Source organism: Drosophila mauritiana, chromosome 3R (assembly GCF_004382145.1).
Source record: "Drosophila mauritiana strain mau12 chromosome 3R, ASM438214v1, whole genome shotgun sequence".
In the NCBI taxonomy this organism is placed as follows: domain Eukaryota; kingdom Metazoa; phylum Arthropoda; class Insecta; order Diptera; family Drosophilidae; genus Drosophila; species Drosophila mauritiana.
This window is the reverse complement of record NC_046670.1, coordinates 16,981,914-17,009,281: the sequence shown is the minus strand read 5'-3', so window position 1 is coordinate 17,009,281 and position 27,368 is coordinate 16,981,914. Positions and strand designations below refer to the sequence as shown.

At 41.7% G+C, this 27,368-nt stretch overlaps 1 protein-coding gene and 1 long non-coding RNA gene across 2 annotated transcripts; one reads left to right on the top strand and one right to left on the bottom strand.

Annotated features, from left to right (window-relative positions):
- Nucleotides 1-478: 478 nt before the first annotated feature.
- LOC117144800 (protein tipE) lies at nt 479-27,368 on the bottom strand. The gene is made up of 2 exons (XM_033310176.1): nt 26,522-27,368; nt 479-3,166 (listed from the first exon to the last, which is right to left on the bottom strand). Exons 1-2 carry the CDS (start codon nt 27,289-27,291, stop codon nt 3,097-3,099), a joined length of 840 nt encoding a protein of 279 aa, XP_033166067.1. The 5' UTR covers nt 27,292-27,368; the 3' UTR covers nt 479-3,096.
- Nucleotides 13,976-20,571, top strand: LOC117144801. The gene is made up of 3 exons (XR_004459663.1): nt 13,976-19,043; nt 19,194-19,662; nt 19,995-20,571. It is a non-coding gene; the product is annotated as an uncharacterized LOC117144801 (long non-coding RNA).

Here is a 27,368-nt window from a genome sequence, read left to right as displayed (position 1 = left end):
TGTTTCCCCAAAACTTTCGGAGTTATAAAATATTCTTGCATACTTTTAGGAACATTTATTATTAACAGAGTTTAAAGCCTTCCAGTGATTTGCATAGCTCCAGGGATTTCGCCCAGTGTAGATGTCTACCCATTCCCACCAAATCCCCTGAGCCGAGATGTTGCACGTGTGTGCCCCTATGCGTTGGCTTCTGGTGCCTCCACCAGCGATGGATGCCTTTGATTTCATTTCACTTCATTTCATTTTGTTGCCGGTGGAGGCAAACTCGCGGCTGCGTCGCCGCACGCCACCCAATCCCCCACCTCGATTGTGATGGGGTTCCTTCCCTGAACTCATTTTGCATTTGAGGATAACCAGCGGCCTGGAATGACGGACGGCGGATGGCATCGGATAATCTCTGCCGCCTGGTGATTTTGCATGGGGATCCCGTGGACTTCTGTTAGTTAGTTGATGGAATTAAAAAGCCAGGGTTTGAATCTGTTTTCTTATGTTCGTTTTTAATTTCTTTCAATAATATGTATGTCTCATTTATAATTCAATATGCGTTCTAGTTCTATTATTTTCCATTATTTCTCTCGTCGTTATATGTGGTATAAATTAATGTCAATTGTTTAATGCGTGTGTGTGGTGTGTGTCCGCTTCAAAATGCCGGACAGGCTTTAAGTTGATCGAATTTATGAAAAAAAAACGAATTTCCTTGCACTGACTAAGCCAATTTGCGGTGTATAAAAAATCATTGTGCACACAATTCGAATTCAAATTTGCCATTATAACAACAATGATAATAACAATAATAGTAAGAAATACGCGAATGTTTATTGCATTATCTGCGGTAACAACAAAACCAATTAACGAGGGTGTGTAAAAATGGAATAATTTTCACGGCTTCTCCTCAGTTGGTTTGAATTTTCCTATTTGTTGGTTTACTTATCGTATCGTAGTACCTTTGCCCTCTTGCTGTATCTTAAAAAATGTATTAAAATTAGCTTAACTATCAAAATTATATGCACTTTGTTGTAGCTTCATTGAGTTCGTTTGGTTTGTTCTTTTTTTTTCGTTTTTTTTTTTGGTTTCAAAAGTTTCCATTACCAATTTTCTAGTCAGCTTATATACATTTGTTGTTATTTGTGTGTGTTTCTCTGGCTTTAATTGTTATCCTGTGGCTAGGCTCGTCTTAACTATGAACAGTTTGATATTACAAATATAATGCAATTATCCTTGATGCCATCGGTAGCTTTAAATCCTCGTTCTCTTAAGTTTAGTGAGTGGCATTTACATGTATCTACATGAATATCAAAAAACTATGCAGGTTCCTCTAAATCCAACAATGTTCTGCAGCTTATACAAATAAATGTTAACATTCAATATCCCCTAATGTCTCCAATCTCGTTTCGTCCTTTTTCAAAGCCTCTGTATCTCAATGTGGAACAGAATAAGCGGGTTTAGTTACAAATTGGGCGCAGCGTGTCAATGTCCTTAAGATGGAATGATTGAAAAACTCCCTTTAGAACTTAAATATTGTCAAGCACGATGGGGTGTTTGTGTGTGTGAGTGTCTGTGCGTGTGTGTGTGTGTGATCAGCCTCGAAATTAAAGAGAATCATAATGCTATAATGCCATAATGCCAAGTGGGATTGCGATCTAACTACACTACGCTAGTTGATGGGCAATTGTATAGCAACTTCTAGGCGAAATGTGCGCTGGCGTGCTCCTTGATTGATGATTGATGATGGATGGCGGATGATTGAATCATGATCGAGAAGTTAATTGCTTTTCGTAATTTTTTGTTGTCAACAACAATACTCAATAATATCATATTCCTCTATATATCATTCAAATGATCACAGTCAAAAAACGTTCATTATTGAATTATCCTTTAAACATTTTAACCTTCAGTACACAACAAAGATTCGGTTTATTTAGTCGACCAAAAAAAACCAATGAGTAATGAAAATAAGAGAAATTTCCCGATTGAAATTTGACCAAATTCTCTCAACTTGGGGCACTTCGTGAAGGGTATACGAATGTCGTCTAAGACGAGCGTTCATAACCCGATTTCTACTGCGCAAACCAAAAGCGATTGATGGTCGGTTGGGTGGGGGTGTTATATAATGTGGGCGGGCGGATTCTATAGAAAATGAGGCGTGGCGTGTCTACATTTGTGTGGAGCGATTAACCGAAGCGTAAAATGTTTTTTTGCCGCTGGCCGAATTTCCATTTGAATGCATATTTCCAATTGCATATTCGTAACTTCGTTTTTTGTTTTTTATGTTGGTTGCATTTGTAGTTTGGGTTGCTTTTGCTTTCCATGTGATTAGCTGAACATTTTATTGTATTTAATTACTAATGCATTACAAACTTATTCATTACCTAATGCAAAATTGTACACTTAACGTTAATGTTCTCATGTTTTCCACTTTCTCGTTTCTCTTTCAGCAGTACAAAAATTATTCATTGCATTTTCTGTTTCGGTTTCTGTTTAGGTGTGTTTTTGTTGTCTCATTTAGCCATTGTTTTACATCCGTAATGATTCTTCACATTTTAAACTAAATTTACACATTGCCAAATTTCGCATATGTACATATATGCACATACATATATGTTGCATACGCGGCTAGAGATACAAATACATTTGCCACTGCCACAGCTTAAAACTAGACTTCGATCTATTTCATTAACCGATTAACACTTCTGTTGGTTTCTCCTCCGGCGTCGGCTGGTTTAAAAATCATTTACGCTAAAAAGTAACTAAATTTAATCAATCTTAGGAATTATTCAGTTGGATCAATTATTAATTTATGTGTGTCTGTCTATGTCCTTTTGTGTCTCATTAATCTGATTCATTTCTGCTCGGCTAGTTGCACTAAAAACCACTGATAGTTTCGCTCGTCGTATCTTCACTTCGTTTTGGCCATCACCCAACTACCGATCCGCCGATCTTTCATCTCCATTCGAAGTTCGTTTTGGGCCGACACTATGTTGGAAGAACAAATAGATTATCCTTGGCTAGTTCCGCAGGACTCGTTATCAGGTTCTGCTAGAAGTCGCTACTCGTCGAGGGATTCCCTAAATTGCTCTCCACAGTGTCGTCCTTGTGTCAGAGGGGCGGCTTGTAGACTTCAATAGCAGGCGTGAGCATATCCACTCGCGTTGATATCGAAGTATCACTGTAAAGGAAAGAAAACAATTGGTTCAGTTTCAAGTGAGCATTTATAAATATTATTTGTTGGTAATAAGCTATAACTATAGCTATGTTAACTTTCAGCAAGAGAGCTATCGAGATTGTCGAGGGACATCAAATTTTCCAATACGTACTACTTCATTCTAAACCTTTTGCGATTGCATTTTATTATGCATTAGTTAGCCCTTATATAACTTTAACATCCCAGAGACTTATGGTATAGCCCCGAATAAAGTTGCCTCGCCATAAAAAGTTTAAAGACACAACGCCAAAGGAGGAAAAACATCGGAAAATAGGTGAGTTGGAAAAGGGAAAAGCCAAAAACTTTATCGCACCGTGTGCAGGCAGGCAACTGCTGCTCCTGCTCCTTGCAACTTGCAACACGTTGAGCCGCACAAACAAGGAAAACTAATCCCAGTTTCACCATCAGTCATCCGTGTTTCACTAATTGCATTGCATTGTCCTGGAACTCTGTGTTCCTTTTTCCAGCTGAGTACGATTTTTGAGCCAAGCTGGGTAATTTAGAAAATTTAATCCACTTCTGGCAATCTTTTCATTTTCAGCTTCTACATGTGAGAGAATGTGTTTTTAGAGCTTTTTTGTTTATTTATAAACATGTGCATTTTTGTTTATTTCCAAACAGAGGCTCTAGATTATTGCAGAACTTCCATAAACATTATTGCAAAAATGTTTTCCTTCTTTAAATGCGAACTCATTCGTATGCACCTATAGCTTCTCAGTCAGCAAAGTGAATGCTCCTGAGGCCAGAGATTTCATTTATTCGGTTCAATTGTTACACTTATTTATTAAACACACTGCCATGTACACTTGTACATATTTTCTTTCATTGCTTGACCCCAAGACCTACGACTGCCTCAGCAACTGAGTTTTCCTCAGCTTTCCTCATTTTTCCGCTTTTCCGCACTCCTTGCTTCGTTTGGCGGTTGGTGGCTCGGTTTCTTTATCATGGGCGCCCACTCGATTGGAGCTCCTTTGTTTGCTTGTTGCGGATTCGGTTTCGCATTGTAAATGAAATGGAATTAAATGAAATGTGAAATTTATTGTATTTAGGGGATTTCCATGCGACAAGCGCTGCGCTGCGGAAACGGATGTGGATGTGGATGGAGATTGGGTGGATTTTCGGATGGAATGGAATTGCGATTGGTAACGAAACAAAGCACAGCAATGCGAAACAATCGCATTTTCGCTTACTATTTCGAATGTAATTTATACGCGTACTTATGGCCCCCACTGTGCTTTGTCTGTTCGCTTTATTGGCACTCTACTTTAGTTGGCCCTTCCTCTTTGTGTGTATTCACTGTCCGCACTCTTCAACTCTCGTATTAAATGAAATGAAAATCTCATTTCTCGAACGCAAGCTGTACTACCTTGTCCTTAATAAATCCCCAGACTTACATACTTAAATTCGTACTGCCACGCCCACACGGGCGGGCTGGTCAGTTCATAGAAAGTTCAAAATAGTTGCTGCAAGTTTGGCTCGGAGCAAAAATAAACAAAAACGGGCAGAAACTAAAAGATATTATGGAAACTTTCGAGTGTTGGCAACTCCTCGAAATGCGCTTAAGGGTCATAATTAAAACGAGAAGCTTAAAACATTGAATTGGAAAAATGCATATTTTTTTAAGAGATTAAGAAGTAGTTTCCCCAGTTTCAACGGGGATGGTAAGTTGTTGCCTGAAATAATATTTTACATATGGATAAAGGCCAAATTAGATGCAGGATTAAGCTACATTTATAGTGAATATTAGTTTAGTTGGAAAATGTTGGTATTCAAGCGAAGCTTTGATGGAAAGTAGCATATAAAGCTGTGATCTTAACTTTAAATCTACAAAATGAGAGTTAAATTGAATTTATTTCTTTTATAACATAACATTTGAAATGAATAACAGTAAAATGTGTATAAAAGTCGAAATTTGTCTGCCTTAAAAAACGAATGAACTCTTTTATTGTTTTGCCACGCACTCAACTTTTCTTCAGAGTAAGCGTTAAATTGAGTTGCAAGTGAACACCATTTACGCCCTTTGCAAAGTGCAAAAGCTGCTGAGTCCTCCAAGTTTGGGTGGGCTAAAAGCCAGGAGACGGACACCATCTGGTGCTGACCATTCATCAGCATCAAAAAAAATAAGGGAGCTGATGCAGTTGCATTAGGGGAGCAGCAAAGATGGGGCAAAGAGCGCTGAAACATGGAAAGTGTGCAAATTGTTGCCAAGCTGTTGAAAACTGTGTTCCAATTAAAAATGCAACAAATTCGAGCACAATTTGTTGTCGTGCAGCTGATGGTGGAAGTGAAACTGCAGCTGCAACTGTAACTGCAATTGAAAATATAAAGGATGCCAATGCAATTAAAAAGCTTTTTCAATTGCATTTAACATGAAATTAGTTTCGAGAGTCATAAAAACCATGAAAAGCTGGAAAAGTGCCTGCGGTTATCTGTCGGTTGCTTTGTGTCACTTTGTAGCATGTAAAACTTGAACTTTTTCATTGAATTTATGATTGCAATCGATTGCAAACATATGTATGCATGCCTACGACTTTTTGGGACCGACAAACGTTTGCAGTTGACTGAAACCATGAGGTTTCCTTTTCGGTTACCGCACAGCTCAAAACTTCTCAAAGTTTTGATTTGGCCAGGAACTCATTTGAAATGGGAGCCCAAAGTATGGAGGATATCTCGGCAGAGAAACTCCACAACTTTATGCAATTAACTGCCGCCCCAGTGGGCGTATCCTTGGGGCCAGAGGAAGCTTATTACAAGCGACAACAAGCAATGTAAATGTAAATGCCAACTGGCAGTGAGAAATGGCCAACGGCAGCACTTGGCCAAGAAAATCTGCAAAAAACCAGGTCAAACAGGTGTGTGCAGGTGGTCCTGGGAGTGCCGGAGTCCTGCCCTGCGGAAGAAGGAGGGCGCAAGCTGTCCTCGGGACTGCAAAACTTCCAACGTATTTAATTTGAAAATGCGACACTGACACTGCGGCCTGCTGAATGCTCGGTGTAAATTAAATTACACGCGCCACGCCTTCCAGGCGACTGGGGGATAGGCTGGCCAAATTCAACCCGAAACATTAAAATTTCATTTGGCCAAAAGTCCCACAAACTTGGCTAACAAGTCGCAGGCGCTGCAAGGACAGCTGCCTCGGACGCGTGAAAACAACAACGAGCGGCGATGCACTGAGAAAAATGCACATCAAATCCAGGATAATGTCATAAAATGTAAAAAAGAGATGGGAACTAACTCTCAGAAGCTTATCAAGATTAAAAAAATAGTAAAAAATGTTTTTTATGTTGCGAATACAACCAAATATTCTCAGACTGCATCCTTAAAAAGTATAAACAATTTATTAACTATAAATTATAATTTTATTTTAATGATAGAAGGTTCTTTTTTAATGCTTTTCAATACTCATTGTAGGTAAGGAAAAATTCAAAGGATTTCAGTTTAAAATAAATACTTATACCATTGTATTTGATATATTTTCTTCAGTGTACAGATACAAATACCGAGATACAGATACAACTGGCTGGCGAGCAGATTTCCGGGATAAAGTGCGAAAGTGAGGGTGCCAGCTTAGAGGTCAGAATGCTGCGGGCTCGGGACTTTGGACCCAGCCAGGCACCTGGGTCGTAGCCAGAATCTCGGCTCCTATCCAAATCCGCCGCCTGCAGGCGACAAGTAAACACAAACGTCCACACCCAAAACACTCGAAACACCCAACAAAAACACCCGGAACACCCACACAAAACTGACAAGTGTCGAGTGGAGGTGGCAGTGGGAGAAACTTAAAATCTCATTAGTTACATTTTTGAGAGGACACGAGCTTTGGCTGTCGGCTCAGAACGGCAACCACTTTGGGTTTTTGCCGCCTCTTTTGGCTGGGAAATCTTTGCATCCTGGCCAAACATTATGAAATTCACTTTGGCACGCTGGCCGCTTTTCACTCGCCTGTGAAACTTTAAACTGATAACATCCAGTTCTTTCGATGATCTCAAGAGTTTTCCTAAGTTTTCTCAAAATATTCAACAATTTGTTTGGCAAAAATATAATTATTATTTATAGGATTTTCTTTTGTTTAAATTGAAAATGATGCAATTGGCGTGTATAAAAAGTGCCTGCCACAGGCGAGCACCAAACATTTAATTGAAATTAAAAAAAAAAAAATTGTTAATCCATGAATAACTATTATATTTTTGCATGTGTGCACCACCAAAAACAGCAACAACAATCAGCTGCCAGAGGCAGGCATATTTGAAAACTGAAAAAGTGCATTGGAAAACATTTGCGTATATATGTATGTATGTATGTATGCATATTGGGTATTTAAATTTTTTAACATCCTCTATATGCCTGGGCACGTTTCTCCGTTTCTCGAACGCAGTGGGTGCTTGGCTGGGTGTGTGGCTAGGTGGGTGTGTGGTACATATACTACATTGGTGTTGTCTTTCCCACCGATGATATTGCTATACTGCTGGCCATATGGCAGCACTTTAAATGCAAATGAAAGCGCCGAGCGCTTGTCCTCGGCGTCTGAGTTGATGGTAAAATGTGGTGAGGTCGCTCACGATTTGAGAAGTGCTTAGCCGCCCCTCGCACTCGCCGACGCCCTTCCTCCAATTGGAGGCGTGGGCCAGGTACATTTGCATAAAGCTCCCAACTAGAATGAATATTCGGTTAGGCCTTTTCCTTGCGGTGCTGCTGATGGCACGTGACTGCCTCACGGACGAGGCAAAGTTTTGTGTGTCAAGGCACTGCAACTGCAGATACATTGTGCTGTGGATACTTGTTGAGCATGTCCTTCGTCCTGGGAGATGTATATACGTATATATATCGTGGGCCACCTTGAACACATCCAATGACAGCCATAGCTGTAGGTCACCCCGCTGGCTGACATTTCAAATCAATTCACTGCCACCCACTCAACGCAAAGTTAAACAAAAGTCGGGCTGCATTTTTGAAGCCAAAAACAAGTGGGGCGTTGCTAACTTTTGTTTTGTCATTTGCGCGGGCGTGGCCCAATTCAATTGCCAACTTGCAATTGGAACTCGAACACAGCGAAAGTACAACAAGAATTCAAACTCAAATGAAGAAGGGGGCGTTAGATTTTTATTGGCCAAGTCGACACTGGGGCATTGATATTAAGTAGCCCTGCCCGAAAGCACCGACTATTCATCATCCGCCCTTGGGTCTCGGAAAAACTTTTGGCCAGCGAATGTTGTGTAAAGTTTTCCTGGTTTTCATTTTGCACATTTCTCAGTGGGCCGAGCTGATGAAGATGCTGCCATTAATCAAACCAGAGCTACGTGATGTCTAGCCCGTTGGCCATAAATAAAATCCAGCCCGCTGCTGGCCAGGGAATAGAAAAATCCAAACTGGCCAAAAGGATTTATGCAAATAAACATTTTCTATATTCGATGGCGTGTGATGGGTGCTTGTAAATGCAATCAATGTGGGCAAAAAAACTTACTTCTAAAAATTGAATATAAAAAATGTATTAGGTGTGAATGGAGTAGGAGTATAATAGACAAATCTGCAGAATAATCAATAACTTCCAGTATCCTATAGAATACTGCAGCACAATAAGAATAATTCATTTCGAATTTCGATATTACTGCAAAGAAAAGTGAATTTTTCACGCTGCAAAAAGAAAAGCGTGAAAAGCCCAGAAATTTAGTTTCCGTTGATTAATTTCCGCTCACAGCTCAATCAGCAGGTCCATCAATTTTTCGCATATTTCTTTCCCCTTAATATGATTTCCACTTGAGGGCTGAATATCGGATGGAAACGGATTGCAGGGCACGTGGATTGACGGCCCAAAGGATATCAATTCAGCCAACGGGTTCTGGATTTAATTTTGGGCCATGTTCGTTAAAGGTTCGGTCAAAATGATTTATTTCGAGTTTCATGTCGATTTCTGGTTTTCGGTTGTCGATACTCGACTGTCGGTGGTTTCTGGTGACGCCTCCCGTTCCACTTGGCTAATGAAATCATTCCGTGACACTCCGCACTCCAGACCTCCGTGTGCAACCCCCTTAATTGTTAAATCGAATTCGCTGCTTTGGCTGTGCGCGACAACGCGGCGTATGCGTAATGCGATTATTGAAATGTGTTGATTGGAATCAAGTTTGCATTTTAATTGGATTGCCATTGTTTGGCGCGCACAGAACACAGCGATGACAACAAGCGCTTTCAAATGGATTACACATTTTAGTTATGAACTTCAAGTGCTTCAAATTATACATCGCAATTGCATCCGCAACTGGGTTCGAGTGAAATGTGTGTACATATGTATGTATCCTGGTCATAATTTATATGCACTACCCCCAATATCCTTTAAGCTTTTTGGGGCCTTAATGGCATGCTGTTGTGGGTGTGAGTGTAAAGAGCAAATATGAAATATTTCCCAAACGAATGTGCCATAACAGTTGAGTGAATAAAACATTAACAAATATTTATTTCCATAACCGCTGCTGCTGCTGCTGCTGCTGTTCGACCCCCGAGGGTGTCCTTTTATTTTATTATATTTTTTTTTGGCCTCCGTTTCGTATTTTTTGCTGTTTTCAGTTTTCTTGCTTCCTGCAATAGAGCATGTCCTCGCGCCAGTGCTGCGATTGAGATTATACCAAGCGGCAAATAAATAAAACAACAAGGAACACACAATCGCCCTCGGAACAACGCACGGGTCAGAGGGCAAACCAGAGTTCCACCGCAGAGCTTGGGTTTTTAGTTTGGGTTTGGAGGGGCTCCCCAAACGGGTGGCTTCTCCCAAAAAGTTGCGGGAAATGCTGCAGCCTGCAGCGCCAAACAGTCAAAGCGTCAGCATTCCACTTTTCCGCTTTTCCCATGCCACTTTCCACCACCACCACCATAACCACCACACCTTAAAAACCGTGTGGACTGCTGCTAATGCGGCGTTTAAGGCAAAACTCTCACCACTCGCATTTATTTTTTGATGGGCAAACCACACAACAGAAATGGCAGAAAGCCAAGGCGCACCTCTTGCATCCTGGGTTTTCCCATTTCCCCCGCCACTCGCCACCACTTTTCCCTGCTGAGCTCCGCTGGCCACGTAAATTGCGTAAAATCCCCGCTGCCAAAGCTGCGAAGCCAACGCGTACTCCGCACTAATTGCACATTTTTATCTCAATTATTGCGGCTTACTTCTATGGAGTCCTGGGGAAAACCGGCAACAACTGGGGACGAAGGACAGAATAGAGCTTAGGAGCAGCAGTTGGCGGCACAAAGGACGGGATTCATTAAAGGATTATGTGCCGGCTATGTCATGTTGCATCTTTTGTGCATTTTCAGCGGCCTGGCGCATTTAAGTTGGCTCTAATTTCATTCAGCCAAAGTCCATAAAAACGGTGCCATTCAAATTGATTCCTGTCGCTGAATGTATGCTTATGTAAAACCTTTATTAAATACTAAATACAATATTTTGGTAAAAATATTTCTATAAGAAATTAATGTAAAAAGTTTTGGAGACGTCAGAGCACAGCTATTATTTTTTACAAAAACTTCATATTAAAAGTTGAGTGACTGCAAAACATATTTAATTTAAAAACTCCCATTGATGCACAAAATGCTGCATGTTAAATTTTTTTTTTTTTTTAAGCTGGCCATTGTGACGCTGCCACAAGTTGACCCGAAAAGAAAATATGAAAATATTTTCTCAACTTGTTTGGCAACTTTAAACCCATTTCTATTATCAATGCAGGGCGGGCATTTTGGGCAAACATTGTGGCATGGGCCAAGTGAAGCGTTGCCAATTACGAGTGGGCGAGTCAACAAACTCAGTCAGCAGTTTGGGCGCCAAAAAGTATGCAAAGCACCAGTTGTTGGAACGGGAAAATGTTGGGGAAAACGTGATGGAGCTACAAGGAGCAAGGAGCGCAACTCTCTTGTCCCAGAGCCCAAGTGAGTTACTTGTAATTACCACAAAATTCAATATATACACTCGTAGGCTGCGGTGGCCTCCCCTGCTCCGTGCTCCCTCTTAAAAATTGATGGAGCTCCGCGGAGCTGGAGGAGCAGCTGCTGCCATAGTCAAACATCATTTGGCATAGTCGCGCTGGAACTCGTTTTGCCTAACGACCCGACCATCGACTTGCGTCACATCGCTCCAACTTGTCGAAGATGGGACGACCGCACGCACCATCAGCAGCCCATTCCATTTGGATGCTGGGAGATCCCGGGCTGCCATCCCATCTCATGCCATGGCATTTTGAAGTTGGAGGAGCCGCCTCGAAATGGCAGCTGTAAAAAATCACAGCATCAGCATAAAAGTGCTTAAAAGCAGCCGCCGTGTCCTTAGAGCGGGGCATGCTTTTGCTTTTTGCGCTTCACTTTGCACTGAATTTCCCAGATTTTCCTCATTTTCCATCCCATCTCAACCGAACCCAACTCATCCCATTGGCGGCTGTAAGAGTTTTGAGCAGTTTTTCTCCAACAGATTTCGATCTTTACCGCGTTTGCGTTACTCGTCCGCCAAATTCATCTTATCAGTTGTCGCTTTCTGAGCTTTTAATGGAATTATTTGGAAAAATAAATTATGAAGCATTTTAATTGGCACAAAACAGATTCCATCATCCCCCCCACGGTTACCATTTCCGCTTCAGTTCTAGCTCGTTAATGCGGTAACCTAATTCAATTTCGCATCTTAATCCAATCAGCAAATTGAAGAATAATTGGTAGTAGGACGGCCACGCAGGCATAATAATACATTTTGCATTTTAATTGGGATTTACTAATTAAAAAGTTTACCGGCCTAAATCCAGACTTTTTCGTAAACAAACAATGAAAGTTTTCCGAAGAATGTTTGGGTTTTGTGGAATGAGCTGACGTGGTTAGATTATAAGGACCTCTGTCCCCTTTTCCTGGATTATAGCGACCACTGACCCATAAGACTTTTAATATTAATTAACATTGATTCTTTTGGGTTTTTGTGGCTTAGTGTTGCAACTGGCCTAATTATCTAAAGCAAAGTTTGGCCTTAAAGTCCATGAATATTTAACGAAACAAAGACTTCTGCTTTTCATTAGAATTATTGGTGAATATATAATTGATCTGTTCAAGTAAATATACTTCAATTAAAACATTTAATGAAGTGTAGACATATATTTCTATTATTTAGCCATTTAATTATTTAACAAATTCAATTCCTTAAGCATTTTGGTTTATATAAACGATTTAGATTCAGGTTGGAATGCATAATTATTATTTATTTATCACCCAATTCCGTATTTAAGTCATCCTTATGGAATGAAACGAAGTTCGATAAAAAGGAAATGGTCCCAAGAGACCGTTTCGAAAGGCATTGAATCGAAGGCACCTCGAATTGCACAAAATTCCCAGTTCGGCACGCATCATTAAATTCGTCTATGCAATTTGGTAGCGATTGACACAGTAAAAGAGGCAAAAATAAAAGGGGCACATACGAATAAATCGAGAATATTGCGCATAAATGTATTTAAAATTACGCATTGCTCATACGCAGCGTATGGCAATATTTCCGCTTGACGGCGCCTTTTGTGGCATTCCTTCTACGAGTGTGTTTGGGTGTGTGTGTGTGTGCTCAGGAATCGGTCACTTAGTATTCCGCTCATGGACACACAGCTGACACGTTGTTGGCCAGCAAGGATGGCAAAGGATGGTTCCTATGGCTGCTGTAGTTCCTTTGGTCTCCTGCTTTCATATCGCATAGCAACGGTGGCATCCAAAGGAGACAGAGGTCGGGGGATCGAATCAGATGCCGTGCTTCCACTCACCGAAAGGATAACGGGCTACGCAGGCCAATTTGCAATAATATTGATTTTTCATTTGCCGCCTGGGCTTTGGTTTTATATTTTCGGTTTCATTGCCAGCAAAAACTAAAGTCAAGCGGATGGCCAAAACAAAAAGTTGACTGGCACACGCTTTTGGCTTGGCCATGCCCAAATGCCGTGCAAAAGCCAGCGATGAGCCAACAATCACACACATACACGCGCACACGATTATAGAACACCCACACATTGGCATGTCTCGGGGCCAGTTAAATAGTCAAAGGACAACAACGCTGGCGACGGCGAAGGCAACTCTCCATGCCATTGCCAAGCATAATGTTGAAAGTCACACGGCGATACGACTACAAGATACCCCTTGTTTTGTCACTAACAATAAATACTAGAATACGATTATATAAGCATTTACAAAGAGAATATTTTTGGATAATTTTAAGAGAAGTAATCGTTAGAATTCTTATTGCATACCTATGAGAGCTGGTTAACTTTGTTATAAATTATGAATTTAACAAATATTTCTTTTAATATTCCTACCCTACTTATGCTCGAATACAACATACCCTTTCAAAGTAAACTTGTAGTGGGTACCCAAAACAGCAACAGAAACGCAAACCAAATGTAAAAGCAAAAAGCAAAAGCAAGCAAAACAAAATTAGTTTCATAAGTTTTTTATGAGTTCATCGCTTTTTTTGTGTGTGTGTGTGGCCAGCAAACACAGTCACACTAGCACACACACGCACACGCGGAAACAGTAACCAACACATGCACAGCGGAGTCGCCTGGCTGACTAACCAGCTTTTGTGCCAAGGGTCGACTGTTGGGGCGTTCGTCGCGTGGGTGGACTTCTCACCCGCCCACTACCCACCGCCCATTGCCCTCTGACCCCACCGCTTTTCCCACCCCCCCCTCTTTGCCAATGTTCTGGCACTTCCGTCCACCCCCGCCTAACACACACACACACAAACAAACAGTCTCGTATACAATTTGAGGAACTTTTAGGCAGGCAAATAATTCACAAAATATATATGTATGCATATTTATATGCACATACAACATATACACATACATATATACAGCGCGCAGGAAGCCAAGTAAAATATATTGCGAGTGAACTTCTTTTGTTGCTCGGCTAGACGCTTAGTCGCTGTGTGCGAGCGAGACGGCGAACGGGCTAAAGCAATGGCGACAATTTGTTAAATTGTTATTGTTATTTCTATGTTAAATGCTCCACTGCCCTCACAATGGCCACCCAAAGGGAAAATACACTTACAATACCAACACCCTCACACTCACACAGAAACAACCACCCATCCACACTCATACACCCACCACACCCCAACTCACCAATTTCACCACCCAACTGCTGCTGCACGTAGCGTCGATCTGCATAAATTATGTGAAATGTATAAGGACAACAGAACACAGCCTCTGGCAGCTAGAAAAACTTATTACGCAAAACAAATATTGTACATCCATTTTCATTTTCATTTTATTGTTCAGTTTTAGCCATTTTATTTTCGGCCACTGACCCACCAAAGGAGGAGGGGTGGGTTTTCCGCCGTAATCGCAGTTCCTGCAGGTGGCTACTTAGGGAGTTTCCCCGAATGCAGGGAAAAACTGCAGTGGCCAAGGTGGGAATACAATAAAGAAATGGGTCTGAAAAGGGAAAAGCTTGTTACCAAATGAAAAGTATATGAATAAAAGATTTTACGGAGGTAAGCAGAGAAATTCTCAGTAACCAGTTGCCTAAATGAATAAAAGTAGAAAGTCTTAGAGAAACTGTCATAGTTTGTCGCGTATTTAAAATTCTGAAAAATGGTATAGAACCATGAAAAGTGCAACCTAAGTTTCCAACTGTTTAAACCGTGAAATATCAAAATGTAGAGCAGTTTACTTACGGAACGATAACGATTTGTTTACACAGCGTGTGTGGAAAATGTACGGCGAACAATGGGAAAATAAATTGCATTCACATTCGCGGCGCCCTGCCAATTACCGTAAAGAGCGCATAAATTGGGGGATTGGGTGGATTGGATTGGTTTGCATTGGATTGGACTGGGTTAAGTGGGCTTGTTGTGTTGGTTGTGGGTCATCCAGCCAGTCATTCCACATGTCACATTCTTGCACGGCATATGACTGACCATTTCCGCACTCAAACCCCACGATTTTCCACGGCTTGTCATGGGATATGAGTATATATATGGCTATATGCATGTGCTGCGGGCAGGGAAATCGAGTTCAAGTGAACTCAGTCAGTTGGCCGGAGCCTTGGATTTTCATTAGCCCCACAAAAGAGCCATAACAGCAACGGCAACAATGTCCATAAACAGAGCAAAAGCCAATTCCGATTCGTGTGAAGTTCTTTGCAAGCTACGAGCCTTAGTGGCCAGTTCCCAATTCAACGCCCCCGAGAAGGCAAAAAAAAAGGTGACCAAAGTTAGCGGGAACTTAACTTTCCGGGCAACCCACTGCCCACTGCCCACCGCCACCCAAAACGAAATGGCCATACAAATTGATTTTCCCACACCTCGCGGAAAACTCCTCCGCACGCCAAGTTGGTTTTCTTCGCCTCCTTTTTTTTTGGCTACATTTCGATTCGTTTCTGATAATGCTAAAGCGAAAGTCGCGCAATGAAATAGAATCATCCACCAGTTGAAGTTCAGGTTCCTTTTACGGCCTTCTCGACCTTTTCCCATTCGAAATCTCTTTGGGCAAGCACATGTCAATTATGTGAACAGGTCTGCTTCGAAACATCCCAAAGTCAGTCAGTCAGTCAGTTGGTCAGTTAGTCAGTTACTCATTCGGTTGGCAAGTCCGCAAGTAACAAATCAATTAGCCCGGAAAGGATAACATATGACTCCTGGGCGGATGTGAAGTTCGGAACGGAGTTTCGTCTGACGTGGAACAGATTAATGCTGACTCCTCTCGACTCTGGCCATTAATCCCAGCGTTTGACAGCTGCGGATTAATTCAATGAGCTCGTGGCGGATTAATCGAATAAATCCAGTTTTATCACATGAACAAATGGTAATTAATTGGAAGTTCTAAACGTAAGATATAAATGAAATTATTGCTTTAATGTAGCCTCTTATCACAGCGTTTTAATTCAAATATTTCAGATAAGAGCGCCTGCAGCTTTCAATTGATATGCGATAAGCCATCGGAAGTATGGGACAAATATTTCAATGGTATTGTTTTACAACTGGAATTGATTTTGACCTCAGGCTCCATGGTTAATTATAACAAAATATTGATGTAATAAAGCAGAGGCAATGTAAACCACTCACACGTATGAAAGTCAATCCCACACACTTAAACAAAGACAAACACAAACACACAGTGACAAAGACAAACAGCGAGTGACAAGTTTCGGTTGTCAGGTGCAATTTGCTGTGAAAGGACGAAGGACCCAATCGATCGATCGATGAGAGTGCTTAATTGTTGGCCCGCAATTCGTGGGCCTTGTGGAAGTGAGCCTCTGTCCATACATTACGCATTCATCCATTTATATTGACACTTGTTCGGGCTTAAAAATTAATCAGCGATGAGGCGAGTTTCCACTTTCAATCTGCACATTCATCACATTTTACAGGGCACTCGGCCGCCCACCTTGTTCAATTATTTAGGAGCGAATTGCAGGAAGATAGCTGGGGGAAAAGCTACTTAGCGGTTTAGCCATGGTCCATGGTTCGTGGACCATCCAACAGCAGGGTAGTGACGACAAATGGTCATTGTGAATTCATGTTGGTCTCGACACGTGCCAAATGTCCGGCAAGGTCAAGAGATTTATGCTGAGGAAAAGGACACTGGCAGGACACGAATGGCCAAGCTAACCCCAAAGGGTTATGGACACGTTCGCCACTCTGGTTAATTCATTAGCTCGGGTCTTATCTCTGATTATGGCAATTAAATGCTTCCCAATCCCCTTGATCTGTGGCCAGTTTCAATTCGTTGGTCTCAATTTACCCCGGAATTATCATCGGAGTGCTGCACTCGCCTCCATTTCGATTCGATCATCCTCTGCTGAATCCGGCTCATTCCGAAGGATTCATTGTTTGTTTTATTAAGCCCAATTAGTGCGTCTGCCATCCCCACCATGTCTCCCCCAAATGATTGCGTCTGATGCAATCCGATTGGCTTTCAATTAATTGACAAGCCATCATAATTGATGCTCTGCTCACATGGCTTCGCATTTATTAAACAACTGTGAGGGGCGACCGAAATTAACTTATAGGCTGTCATGGATGTTTTCCGGTATTAACTATGGTACATATTCAGTCAATCGATTTCCCATGTGTTTTCACATGCAAATTGTGTGGCAAAAAATTGATTTATATTCGGTTAAACAGCAGAGATTTTTATCCTAACTCAGTGGCACAATTTAATTAGGTTTCTTATTTACAAAAATGTATTTACACTGCATAGATCCAAAAATTCCCTAAAATATTTTATAAATTTTTAATATTGCCAAGAAACAAGTATGTTTTTTTGTTATTAACATTATCCGACTTTTATGCCCTCCGAAAACGTCTTTAAACTGAAAAAATCATTCATTCGTTTGACATTCAGTTGATGGCTGTCATCATGCTTAAAAATCAGCGATAAATTTAAATCAATGGCTCAATAAGAATGATTTAATTGCCTTTTCATTTGGTTGGCCCGTCGAGTGTCTGGCGAGCTGTTAAAATTCAAATTGAAAGTCCGAACGTGACCGAAAATGTGAAATTATGCCGATGCGAAAGGCGGCTCGACTCGACTTTAATAGGCAATTTGCAGTCGTAATCCAAATGCAGGCAGTTGGCAAAGTCACGCACAGTCTAAGGATAACAATAATGGCCGAGGATTCGGCCGCAGGACAACGAAATTATTTTACACATTCAAGGCGGCGATAAAGCGCGCTCTCCCCCCCTCCGCAGTCAAATGCAACTGGGCTAAAATATTAGTGGCTTAAATGCCAGGGCTTAATGGCCAATAAATCGATTTGCTTTCGGCAGCCAAAGGGACGCACTGCAGCCAAGGCTTGGCCACCAATTTTGGATGGGCTGAGCTGAAACGGGGGGTCCTGTGCTTATCGGCACGCATGCACGCAGCTGGCGGCAATTTGGATACAAAGATAAAACATTTATTGGCCACATAAAACGGGTGAAATTACCAAGGACCCGCCAGCTCCACCAGCTCCACAATGGCCACATCCACGTCCTGTTCTCCCATCCGGCATTTTGAGTTCGATTCGGATGCGGGGATCGCCTTTGTAATTTCACTCTGCTGTCGCACGAGCGGCAAATCAATTTCAGTCTTTGCCTTACGGAACTGCCACGTTTTGGGTCCACAAATTAGACAAATGATTTGGTGCACTTGTCATAAAACTGCCAAAGGGATTGCCTTTGTCCTGCCTCCAAATGGACCCAACTCTTTCTCTGCCTTGGAGCTCGATTTTGAAAACCCTATGCCAAGTAAAAACCATGGCTTTCCATGTATTAACTGCAACCTTGTTAAAATAAGTGACATATGGTCAATATTGAGCTTGTTTTGAGCATATTTTGAGGCCATAAATTTAATATATTCAAAAAAATGTAGTACATAATTCACATATGAAAATATTTCCAGTTCAATGCTTTTGTGTGACATCAGGAATCTGTGCGAAATCTTAACCTTTGTCATCGTAGGTGCCCTTTGTCATGTTTTCCATCCATTTGTTGGGTTCTTTCAAATTTATCATTACGCGGAAACTTCAAAAAGCACGAGGCGGAAACTTTTCTTTCCGAGCGGTGCAGAAAAGAGAGCGAAAAAAGTCTAATTAAATAAATTACAAAATGCTTTGCCAGCGACAACAATTCATTAAAAAAGAACGAAAGACAAAGGCAGCCCAGTTGGTTTGGGTTTTTGTTCGGCTCAAAAAAAAAAAACAAACAAAAAGTTGAGGCATTCTGCCAGACGAGCGTCGAGATGCGTTTAGCACGGCTTCAGGACGAAGGGACGAAGGACTACAGGACGACAGGACGACAGGACTTGGCTGGCTGGCAAATTAAAAGCCGACTGCGAAGGCGCCCATAAATCTCAGCCAGCAGGTGAGTGGGCATTGGTTGGTGGTTGGGTGGTTTTGGGTGGCTTTCATAGACAAAGGCGGCTAAGCAAAAAGCGGGCAGCCACAATAACTTTTAAGAAATTATTATGTTGTGCTACCAATCCTGCCCAGCACCTCCTCCTTCTCCTTACAGATTGCCTTGGCCGCAGAGCACTAGCATGGACACGAAACGATGTCGACTTATTTGCATGTTTGTCACTGGCTTTTTACCATTTTCCCCCCTTTTTTTTATTTTTTTTTTATTTCAGTTGTTGGGTGCTTTTAGTTTCCGGCGCGTTGCACTTGGAGCTCGTTGGCTGCCGCACAAAGTTGCCGCACAGACAAACAATGCCGAATCGCGGGGGCGGCTTGCTTTCAAATTGCGTTGAAAGCGCCCGAATGCCCCATTTTGCTGCTGCTGCTGTTGCTATTGTTGTTGTAGCTGCTGGCGTGGGGAAAAGGCCAGCAAAAAATAGCGAATAAAAAAATGAAGTCGACCAAAAAAAAGGGAGGCAGCACAAAAAAAAAAATAAAGAACTAGATGTGACACGAACAACGGCAAGCGACAACGTTCCGGAACAGAAACGGAAATTGTGAAATATACAAATGTTCGTCTTGTTTAGGTGAGTTACATGCAAACCGGACGGGGCACCCGCATACACTGAGAAAAACTAGAACAATTTTATTAAAATTATATCAAATTTCGCAAAGAAGTTTACTAAGTTCACTAACTAGAGGTATTTGATCAAATTGATTAAAAAGCAAGTTAATGCGATTTTGTACCATAAAAGTTTTTGTTTATAAAGAACAGCAGTTTAAACATATGTATATACAAAATATATTAAATTTTTGTGTATCAAAAAACATATATAATATTAGGAACTCAAAGCTTTATCGACTAATAAATGTTCAAAGTGTCAAATAATAATTAGATAGTTTTCGTTTAACTTCTAAGGAATGCTTCTACATTAGAAACACGCACATCAACTATTTCTCGCAGTGTAAGCCCAAGTGGGACCGCCTCCAGAGTTTCGCGGACAAGGGTATAAGGAACGCTTTGTAATAAAAATATATGGATCTGGCTCGGACAACGGCAACATGTCACATTGTTAAAAAAAAGACACAAAAATCGGAAACGAAGGGCGGCTGGGCGGCAGAAGTGCACAGAATGGAGAAATCCCGACAATTTGTTGCCGGGCGTTAAACGCTGGAATATCCGGTGAAACACGCTTATTAAAACGGTAGCATTTAGGCCGGTTCACACCCCACTTTGTCCGCAGGGATAACAAATTGGAAGGACAACAAATAAGGCAGCAGGAGCAAGCCGATCGTGTAATGAATGTAAAAGGAGACTTCGGGCACAAAAAAAAGGTCAACCATTGTTCTCAATTGCACACAGCTTTTGTCAATTTAGGCTAAAGAGGGGAAAAAATTGACTCGAATATATTATTTAAATTTGTGTTTACATTTTAATGCTTTAAAAAAATGCACTCGAGTGTTTTGTGGATATTAAAAAAATTAATATATAAAAAAATGCACTCAAGTGTTTTGTGGATTTAAAAAAAATTTGTTGGCACGCAGAAAAAAGGGTAATATTTATCATTTTAGATATTTTTATGAAACTCGTGAAAGAAAGATTTTTTTTCCACAATCTAACTTTTTGTTTAATAATTAAATCATTATATTAGTGCCAAAAAAGTGTGACAAAATAATATAAAAATTAAAATTTTATTCCTTTTACCTATTGAGTGAAATTTATTTTATATCAATAAATACAAGGCATTGCCTTAAATTAGTATCCATTAATTGATAGATCATTATCTATTTCTGACTTCTTGCGATAATAAACTGCATCAATCTTCGTTAATTAGGGTTTTTAGTTTTCCAATTTAATATGTGGCTCACATTCCGAAGATAACATGGTGCATTTCAGGGCCCAGGAGCTGCAAATAATCGATTTACCATGAGAGCCATCGAAAGACGAAAGCCACAAGGTCCTGGCTACCAAAATATGCCTTTTGCTATAATTGCCTGTCACTGGCAAAACTACGAGGCGAAGAAGAATTTCGAAATTAGTTTTGAGCTGCTCCCATTTAGTGTTTTTGTGCGGTTTAATTAAATCAAATATCCTTAAGGCTTTGATAATTGGCAGGGCCGGCCGCAAGAACTGTCAGAAATCATTGCAAAATATTGCCGCCCAGCCGGATACTTGGGCGAAATGCAGGCAAGAAGGCGACTCTTGGCAGGCGGCCAGGAAAAAGGACCGGCAAGGATTTGTAATTACGAAATTAAAACAGCGACAGCTGGCCCAAAAATGCATGATGGACTGTCCAAAACTAAATGAATGGGATTCCTCAGCACGGGCATGTGGACTAGATGGATTGGCAGGCGAACAATGTGGGCAGATCAGCCTTGGGCTGTGCCTCTGCAATATCCTGTCGGCTGTGCGGGCTGAAATTTGCGAAAGCAACGGCCAGCGCCTTCGAAATGTAATCTTCTCTTGCGGCCAAATTAGTGCCAAACAATGTGACATTGTTGACAATTTAAACCTAAATAAACACACGTGCCCCCTACTCATTCCCATTTGCTGTCTCTCAGTTTTTTTTTCTTCTCTGACACGTAGACACACGACTACACTTGAAGACGGCCATAAAGATAAATGTTTTATATACGTGAATTGCTTTGAATAAAAGCTTTGTTTGCCCTGTTTCACGGGCCCAGCAGACAAACAAACTTACAGATGAACAGGACCTACCGCCTCGCACCCTCCACACGAATATAACTCATACGCCCCGTGGTGCGCGCGTCTCAACTCACACATTTGCATTTGAAGCTTAATTGCGATGTTGGGGGTGGAGGTGGATGAAACGGGAAGCGGATGAGCAGGAGGAACAAAACGGAATTCCTTAATGTGCAGTTAAAACTTTAAATGTTGCTAATTCAAAGTGAATTTGTGGTAATCTGACGAATGTAAGCAGAGTTTTAAATACAGTTCCCCAAGGCTAGCACTTGATGTTCTTGGGAAATTTAAGAACACAAGTTGAAGGAAATTGACACTGATTTTGTCTCGCCGTTTAATTCGGCCCATATGTCTTAGTATACTTATGTCCTTTAATATGATGTCCTTACAGCCGTATTAAACCAAATGTCTGACCATTAAAAATCGTACGCGTTTCCTTAGCAAAAGCAGACAGCTGTGTTCAAGATAATAGACCTAAAATAGACTTTTTATTTTAAGCAGTGCCATTTTCTTAAGCGCTCATAAAATTATATGCAATAATATGTTACTAAAAAGTTTTTAATGGAACTGCAAGCTTATATTCTTTGTGTGCTTGTTTTTTTTATGAATTTTATTTATTTAATTCTATTATTGCGAACACTGCTGTAGGTGTGTGCGTATGTGTGTTCTCCATTTATTATGAGATGCCTCATCTTAAGGGGTCGTCAAGCTAAAAAGGGAATATGCTGGCGGGGCCATAAATTCCATTTAATAACATATTCAAATTTAGATAATAACCGCCTCTAGTGCAATATTAATGCTTGCATCCTTTCCAGCTGTATCTATATATTTTTTATGTGCGATTTTTATGAACATGAATTGGAGTGTGCCATGTCAGACGCCTGAAAACTTTAGTCAGTTATGCAGACTCCGAGAAATTCCAGGACTTAAGCATTTCCTTGGCGTTTTGTTTGCCCAACTCAAAGGGAAATTCAATGAGGGCTCGTATTCCCCGTATAATATGTATCATTGTCTGGTCGCTTTCAGTTCCATTCCGGATTCATAGTTGGGACAGTGAAAGTTCTTACCATTTACGTAAGAACCTTCATGAATATGTATTCGCCGGGGAATGTGTGTTCATGTTATTAATGAAGCATTTGCTGCGTCTCCACTAACTCGGCAGACTTTTCCCAAACGACGAGCTGGGAAAGTGGGAAACTGGGAAAATACATAGGGAAAATGGCCATCGAGGAGGTGTAGGGATTTGCTGGGGATTTACATGAATTGACTGACTGAATTCGCTGGCAATCTCCAATTGAACCGAACAAGAAATGGAAATTTATTGAACAGCATTCATATGCTGCGCATTATTAATATCGATTTGCGGGGCGTTGTGGGCGTGGCAAGGCGAAAGTCTCAGCGTGACTGGCGCATCTTAAGGATACATATGTGTATGTGTGTGTGTGGGTCCGAGATTGAGATAGCTTGCACTTCTCTACTTTCCTTTCGGCACAGATAAATAAAAAATAGGGGCCTACAACAATGGCTCTTGGGTATCTTTTGGTATCTTGGGTTTTTCCTGGGCTTGTTTTTCCCCCCCAACCATTGTTTCCAGCTTGGCAAAAGGGATACGTGACACTCGATGGGGCAACATCTGTCTGCAACTAAACGGCATTTCAGCAATAATCAAGAAGCCTTTGTTGTTGTCATTAGATTGCGGCAGCCTGCCAACCCAAATGGAATACGAACCACAACATTATTATGTGAGCTTTCAGAGCTCACCAAACAAACAGGTGAGCTTCTTTAAAACTAACAAAATTGATAGAAATTCAATTCGTTAAGTTTAGCCTATTACGTTTTCGCCATGTCGATGACAAAAAACAGACACACAATTCGTAAGAAATCATTTAGGAAAATGAAAGACGTGACTGCGTTGCATTCTCAGCTGCTTGCGATGTTCATAAAAGGAGCAAAATTGATTTTTCTATAAAAAATAAAATAAAAGAAAGGCAGGCAGCACAAAGTGGCACACTCTCGCATAGACACACACAGACACCCACACACACACACACCCGTGCACAAAGAAAAACGCTTCTAGGCAGCCGCAAAAGCAGAAACAGAAGTAGGCCACACTAGGAGCATTTCCCCCATGGCATCCATCGCCATCCCCCAGTCCGACTCAGCCCCATCCCCCATCGAAAGCCGCACCCTCTTCCATCCACGGCTGAACCCTTAAACTCTTGTTCCAGCTGCACTTGAAGAAGATGCTGATGGTGGCCATGCCCATACCCTCGCCACGGGCACCACAAAGCCATCGAGTCAGTTTAGTTTTCCGATTTAATCATCTCCGAAAGGAACTATTTGTAAGTTGCGGGATTTCGGGGAACGTCACTTGGTGAGCACATTTAATGAAATTTGTTCATTGTGCAAAATACTTTATATCTCCAACTTTATGTGCTCTCTCTTAATTAGCAGCAGTTAGAAAAAGAAGACTTGTAAAAGTATTAATTCGATGAAATTCCACGGTATGCATTAATCGAACCCATATTGGCCAATATTTGCCTACTTGGCTTTTAACTCCTGTTGGCTGGCTGGCTACTTAGTTGCCGAGGCAGTTGGTTGCTATTGCCATACTGGCTGCGATATATAGTTGCGTTATGGCCAAATGATTGAGTCGGCCAATAGTGGCGCTAATGCGGAATCGTGCTAGAGACTGCCACTCGAAATGGCGGCAACGTGCAAAAGTGCCATAATGCTGCACTATAATCATTAGCATACTGTCAATGGGTTGAATCCATTTTAGTTGCACTTAACTGGCAACTGAATTGCAGCTGCCAGTTGGCCATGCACACGATTCGAATTGCGAAAGAGTTTAAAGCTCGAGTGTCGTGTGAATGATATCCTGCAAATCCCTCAGCGGCAAACTGTGACTGAAACAAAGTCGGATTCAGCGACAAGAAAAGGCATCAGCGAAAGGTAAGCTGATTATGTAACACACACACACACTCGGTGGGTGGTGGGTTGCTAGTCTGCTGCGTGTGTGTGTGCCTGCCAGATAGCGCCATTTTGTTTCGCAACTTTTCAACAGCTCTTTCCCAACTGTTTTTATTAGTGATTTCCGTTGAAAACAAGTTAAAATATGCGCATTAGATACATTTCCACACCACCTGCCAATGGAATTTGCAACGTTAACTTTTTTTTGTGGGAGAATATGTTGAACATGCACCTGCAGCTGTCCGCAGACTTATTCTCACATTCAATACTGGCTCTTTCTTGTCCATGCACAGCGCTAAATAATATGTTATTAAGATAAAAGATGCCTGTGTTTTAGTTTATCTAATTTCTATCGATATTTCTATTTTTCCTATATTAAATTGAATTTATTTAATATTATGTATAATTTGTATCATCTACTTTTCTTGAGCTTGCTCAAATAAGTATGCTATGATTTCTCCTTGTGTAATACCTGACTGAAATGGGGTCACCTTTCTATCCGAAGGTCGTTTACGGCCAGCAATTATTCGGCAATCTGTGGAGTTAAAGAACGATTGCAAGACCCTCGCACTCCTCTCACTGCACCGGATTATTGATGGAGCCTCTGGGCCAGTCCAAGCCAAGCTGTTTGGATGAGCCAGACGTTGGAAAACAAGGGATTCGATTGGACGGGGAGCACTCGGTGAGCTTAAATTGCCCAGCCGGCTTGGCATGTGAGAGCACCCTGGCTGCCATGACATTTGAATAATGCACGTAGCAAGTGAATGGGCGGACAGGAGCAGGAGCAGCAGTGGGACCAAAGGAATGGGCGGCGGGGTAAAAAGACCACCAATTCATTATCGATTGAATCGATGTGCAATGAGTACTGAAAACTGATGGAAATTTCCTCGAAAAAAAAAAATGGTAGTAAAATGGAAGGCAAATCAATGGCACAGATTCGATAATGCTGCAATTCAAAGGGAATTCAATAAAAACCGGCATTAAAGACCAGCTGGCGCAATGGAGTTGAAGTTTGATGAATCAATGGGCCTTTGTTTTCTATTCGCTCGATGGTCAAATGTAATTGTCGCGCACCCCGCAGTCCAAATTCCATTAGCAGTCGATGGCGGAGACAAGAAGCTCAAACCCCGGCGGCTCTGTCAACAGCTCAACATATCAATCATACGCAGTGTGGTGCGTGTTTGTTGCGTGCTCTAATGCTTTGACTGCGCTGTGCAGGGTGGCAACTACATGCGACGCCTGGTCTTATAAATAATTTAGACCGCATATTACTCCAAAATAACAACACCCCCTCCGTTGACACGTTCACTTTGCCCCCAAAAACCCTTCCTCCACTCAGTACACTCGCACACACACACACACGGAAAAACTGTCATTAGTGAATTATTTAAATTACGCCGACGCCAGGAAAGCAAATATTGCAGACAGGAAGGAATTTCCTGCTGAGAGAGTTTTGTTAAATTAACTTACTGGCCAAAGAAGACAACGTGCATGCGATAAAAAATCGTTTTAAATTCATGTGTATTTGAATAATAAAATTAGTTTGGCTTCTGAAGAGAGATAAGTAAGCATGTTTAAACTCCAAATGCTTAGGAATCCTCGTTTTATTAAAAATTTAAAAATACGATAATATACTTTCATGAAAATTAGTTGAGTGACGAATTTTTTGAAACTGACAAAGCGAGTAATTCTTTCTTTCTTCCTCATTGATGTTCTAAAGAGCTTCTTGTGATTGTAAGATATAGCGAGTAGAATTCGTCACCACTCACCTGAGATTCTCGATGCGCGGCCTTCGGCACTGCGGCCGATTGCGGCGGTGGCTGCGATCCTTCTTGCAGCGGCAGTCGCAGTGCATGATGCAGAGGGCGATGGACGAGATGACCGTTATCACAAAGGGCACCGCGAAGAAGTGGATGATCATGGCCACCTGGTCGTCGTGGTTGTACGACGTCAGCACCACCGTCTTGTTCTTCCGCGAGTAAAAGCACGGAAAGATGGCACCCTCGATGCCGTAGTAACCGTTGAAGTTCTTGCACGTCACCGATGGCGGATAGCCGCATCCCTTGATATTGACGAGCAGTGTCGCCTCGCCGGACTGCTCCATATCGGACGTAAAGTTGCTATAATCGGTCATATTCTCCGGTATCGTAATGTTCTGCTCAATGAACGTCACATAGATATGCACGCAGCGGTACAAATCGGAGGTGCAGCCCTCGCGACACGAACTCCACGAGCAGTTGAATATACCCACTAGATCCTCGCGACGCGTCGTCGTGCACAGCGTTGGCTTCTCGATAAAATCGTGGCTCAGCGTCGATATCGCCGGGTCCACATAGAGCGGTACGAGGAAGAGCAGCGATGCCCCGGCGGTCACCGAGAAGAAGGCCAGTGTCGAGGTGCCATAGAAACGCGCACGTTCCCGCCACGAACGAAAGCGCCGATTGCCATTTTTCTTTTTCGGAGCCAGTTCTCGGATTTTACGTAACCGTAGCTCTTGTTGTTGCTGCTCGAGTAGTAATTCCGAACTGCCACTCCTCATATTATTGTCGGTGCACACAGGGCGCTGATGTTGCTGATTGTTGCTGCTGCTGCTGCTGCTGGCGTTGCTGCTGCTGC

What these genes read in the sequence shown, in the direction of transcription:
- LOC117144800 (XM_033310176.1), bottom strand. Translation starts at nt 27,291, where the DNA reads ATGAGGAGTGGCAGTTCGGAATTACTACTCGAGCAGCAACAACAAGAG. An exon ending in CCGCGCATCGAGAATCTCAG is followed by an intron (nt 3,167 to 26,521) that starts GTGAGTGGTGAC and finishes TTTCCTTTACAG; the next exon opens with TGATACTTCGATATCAACGC.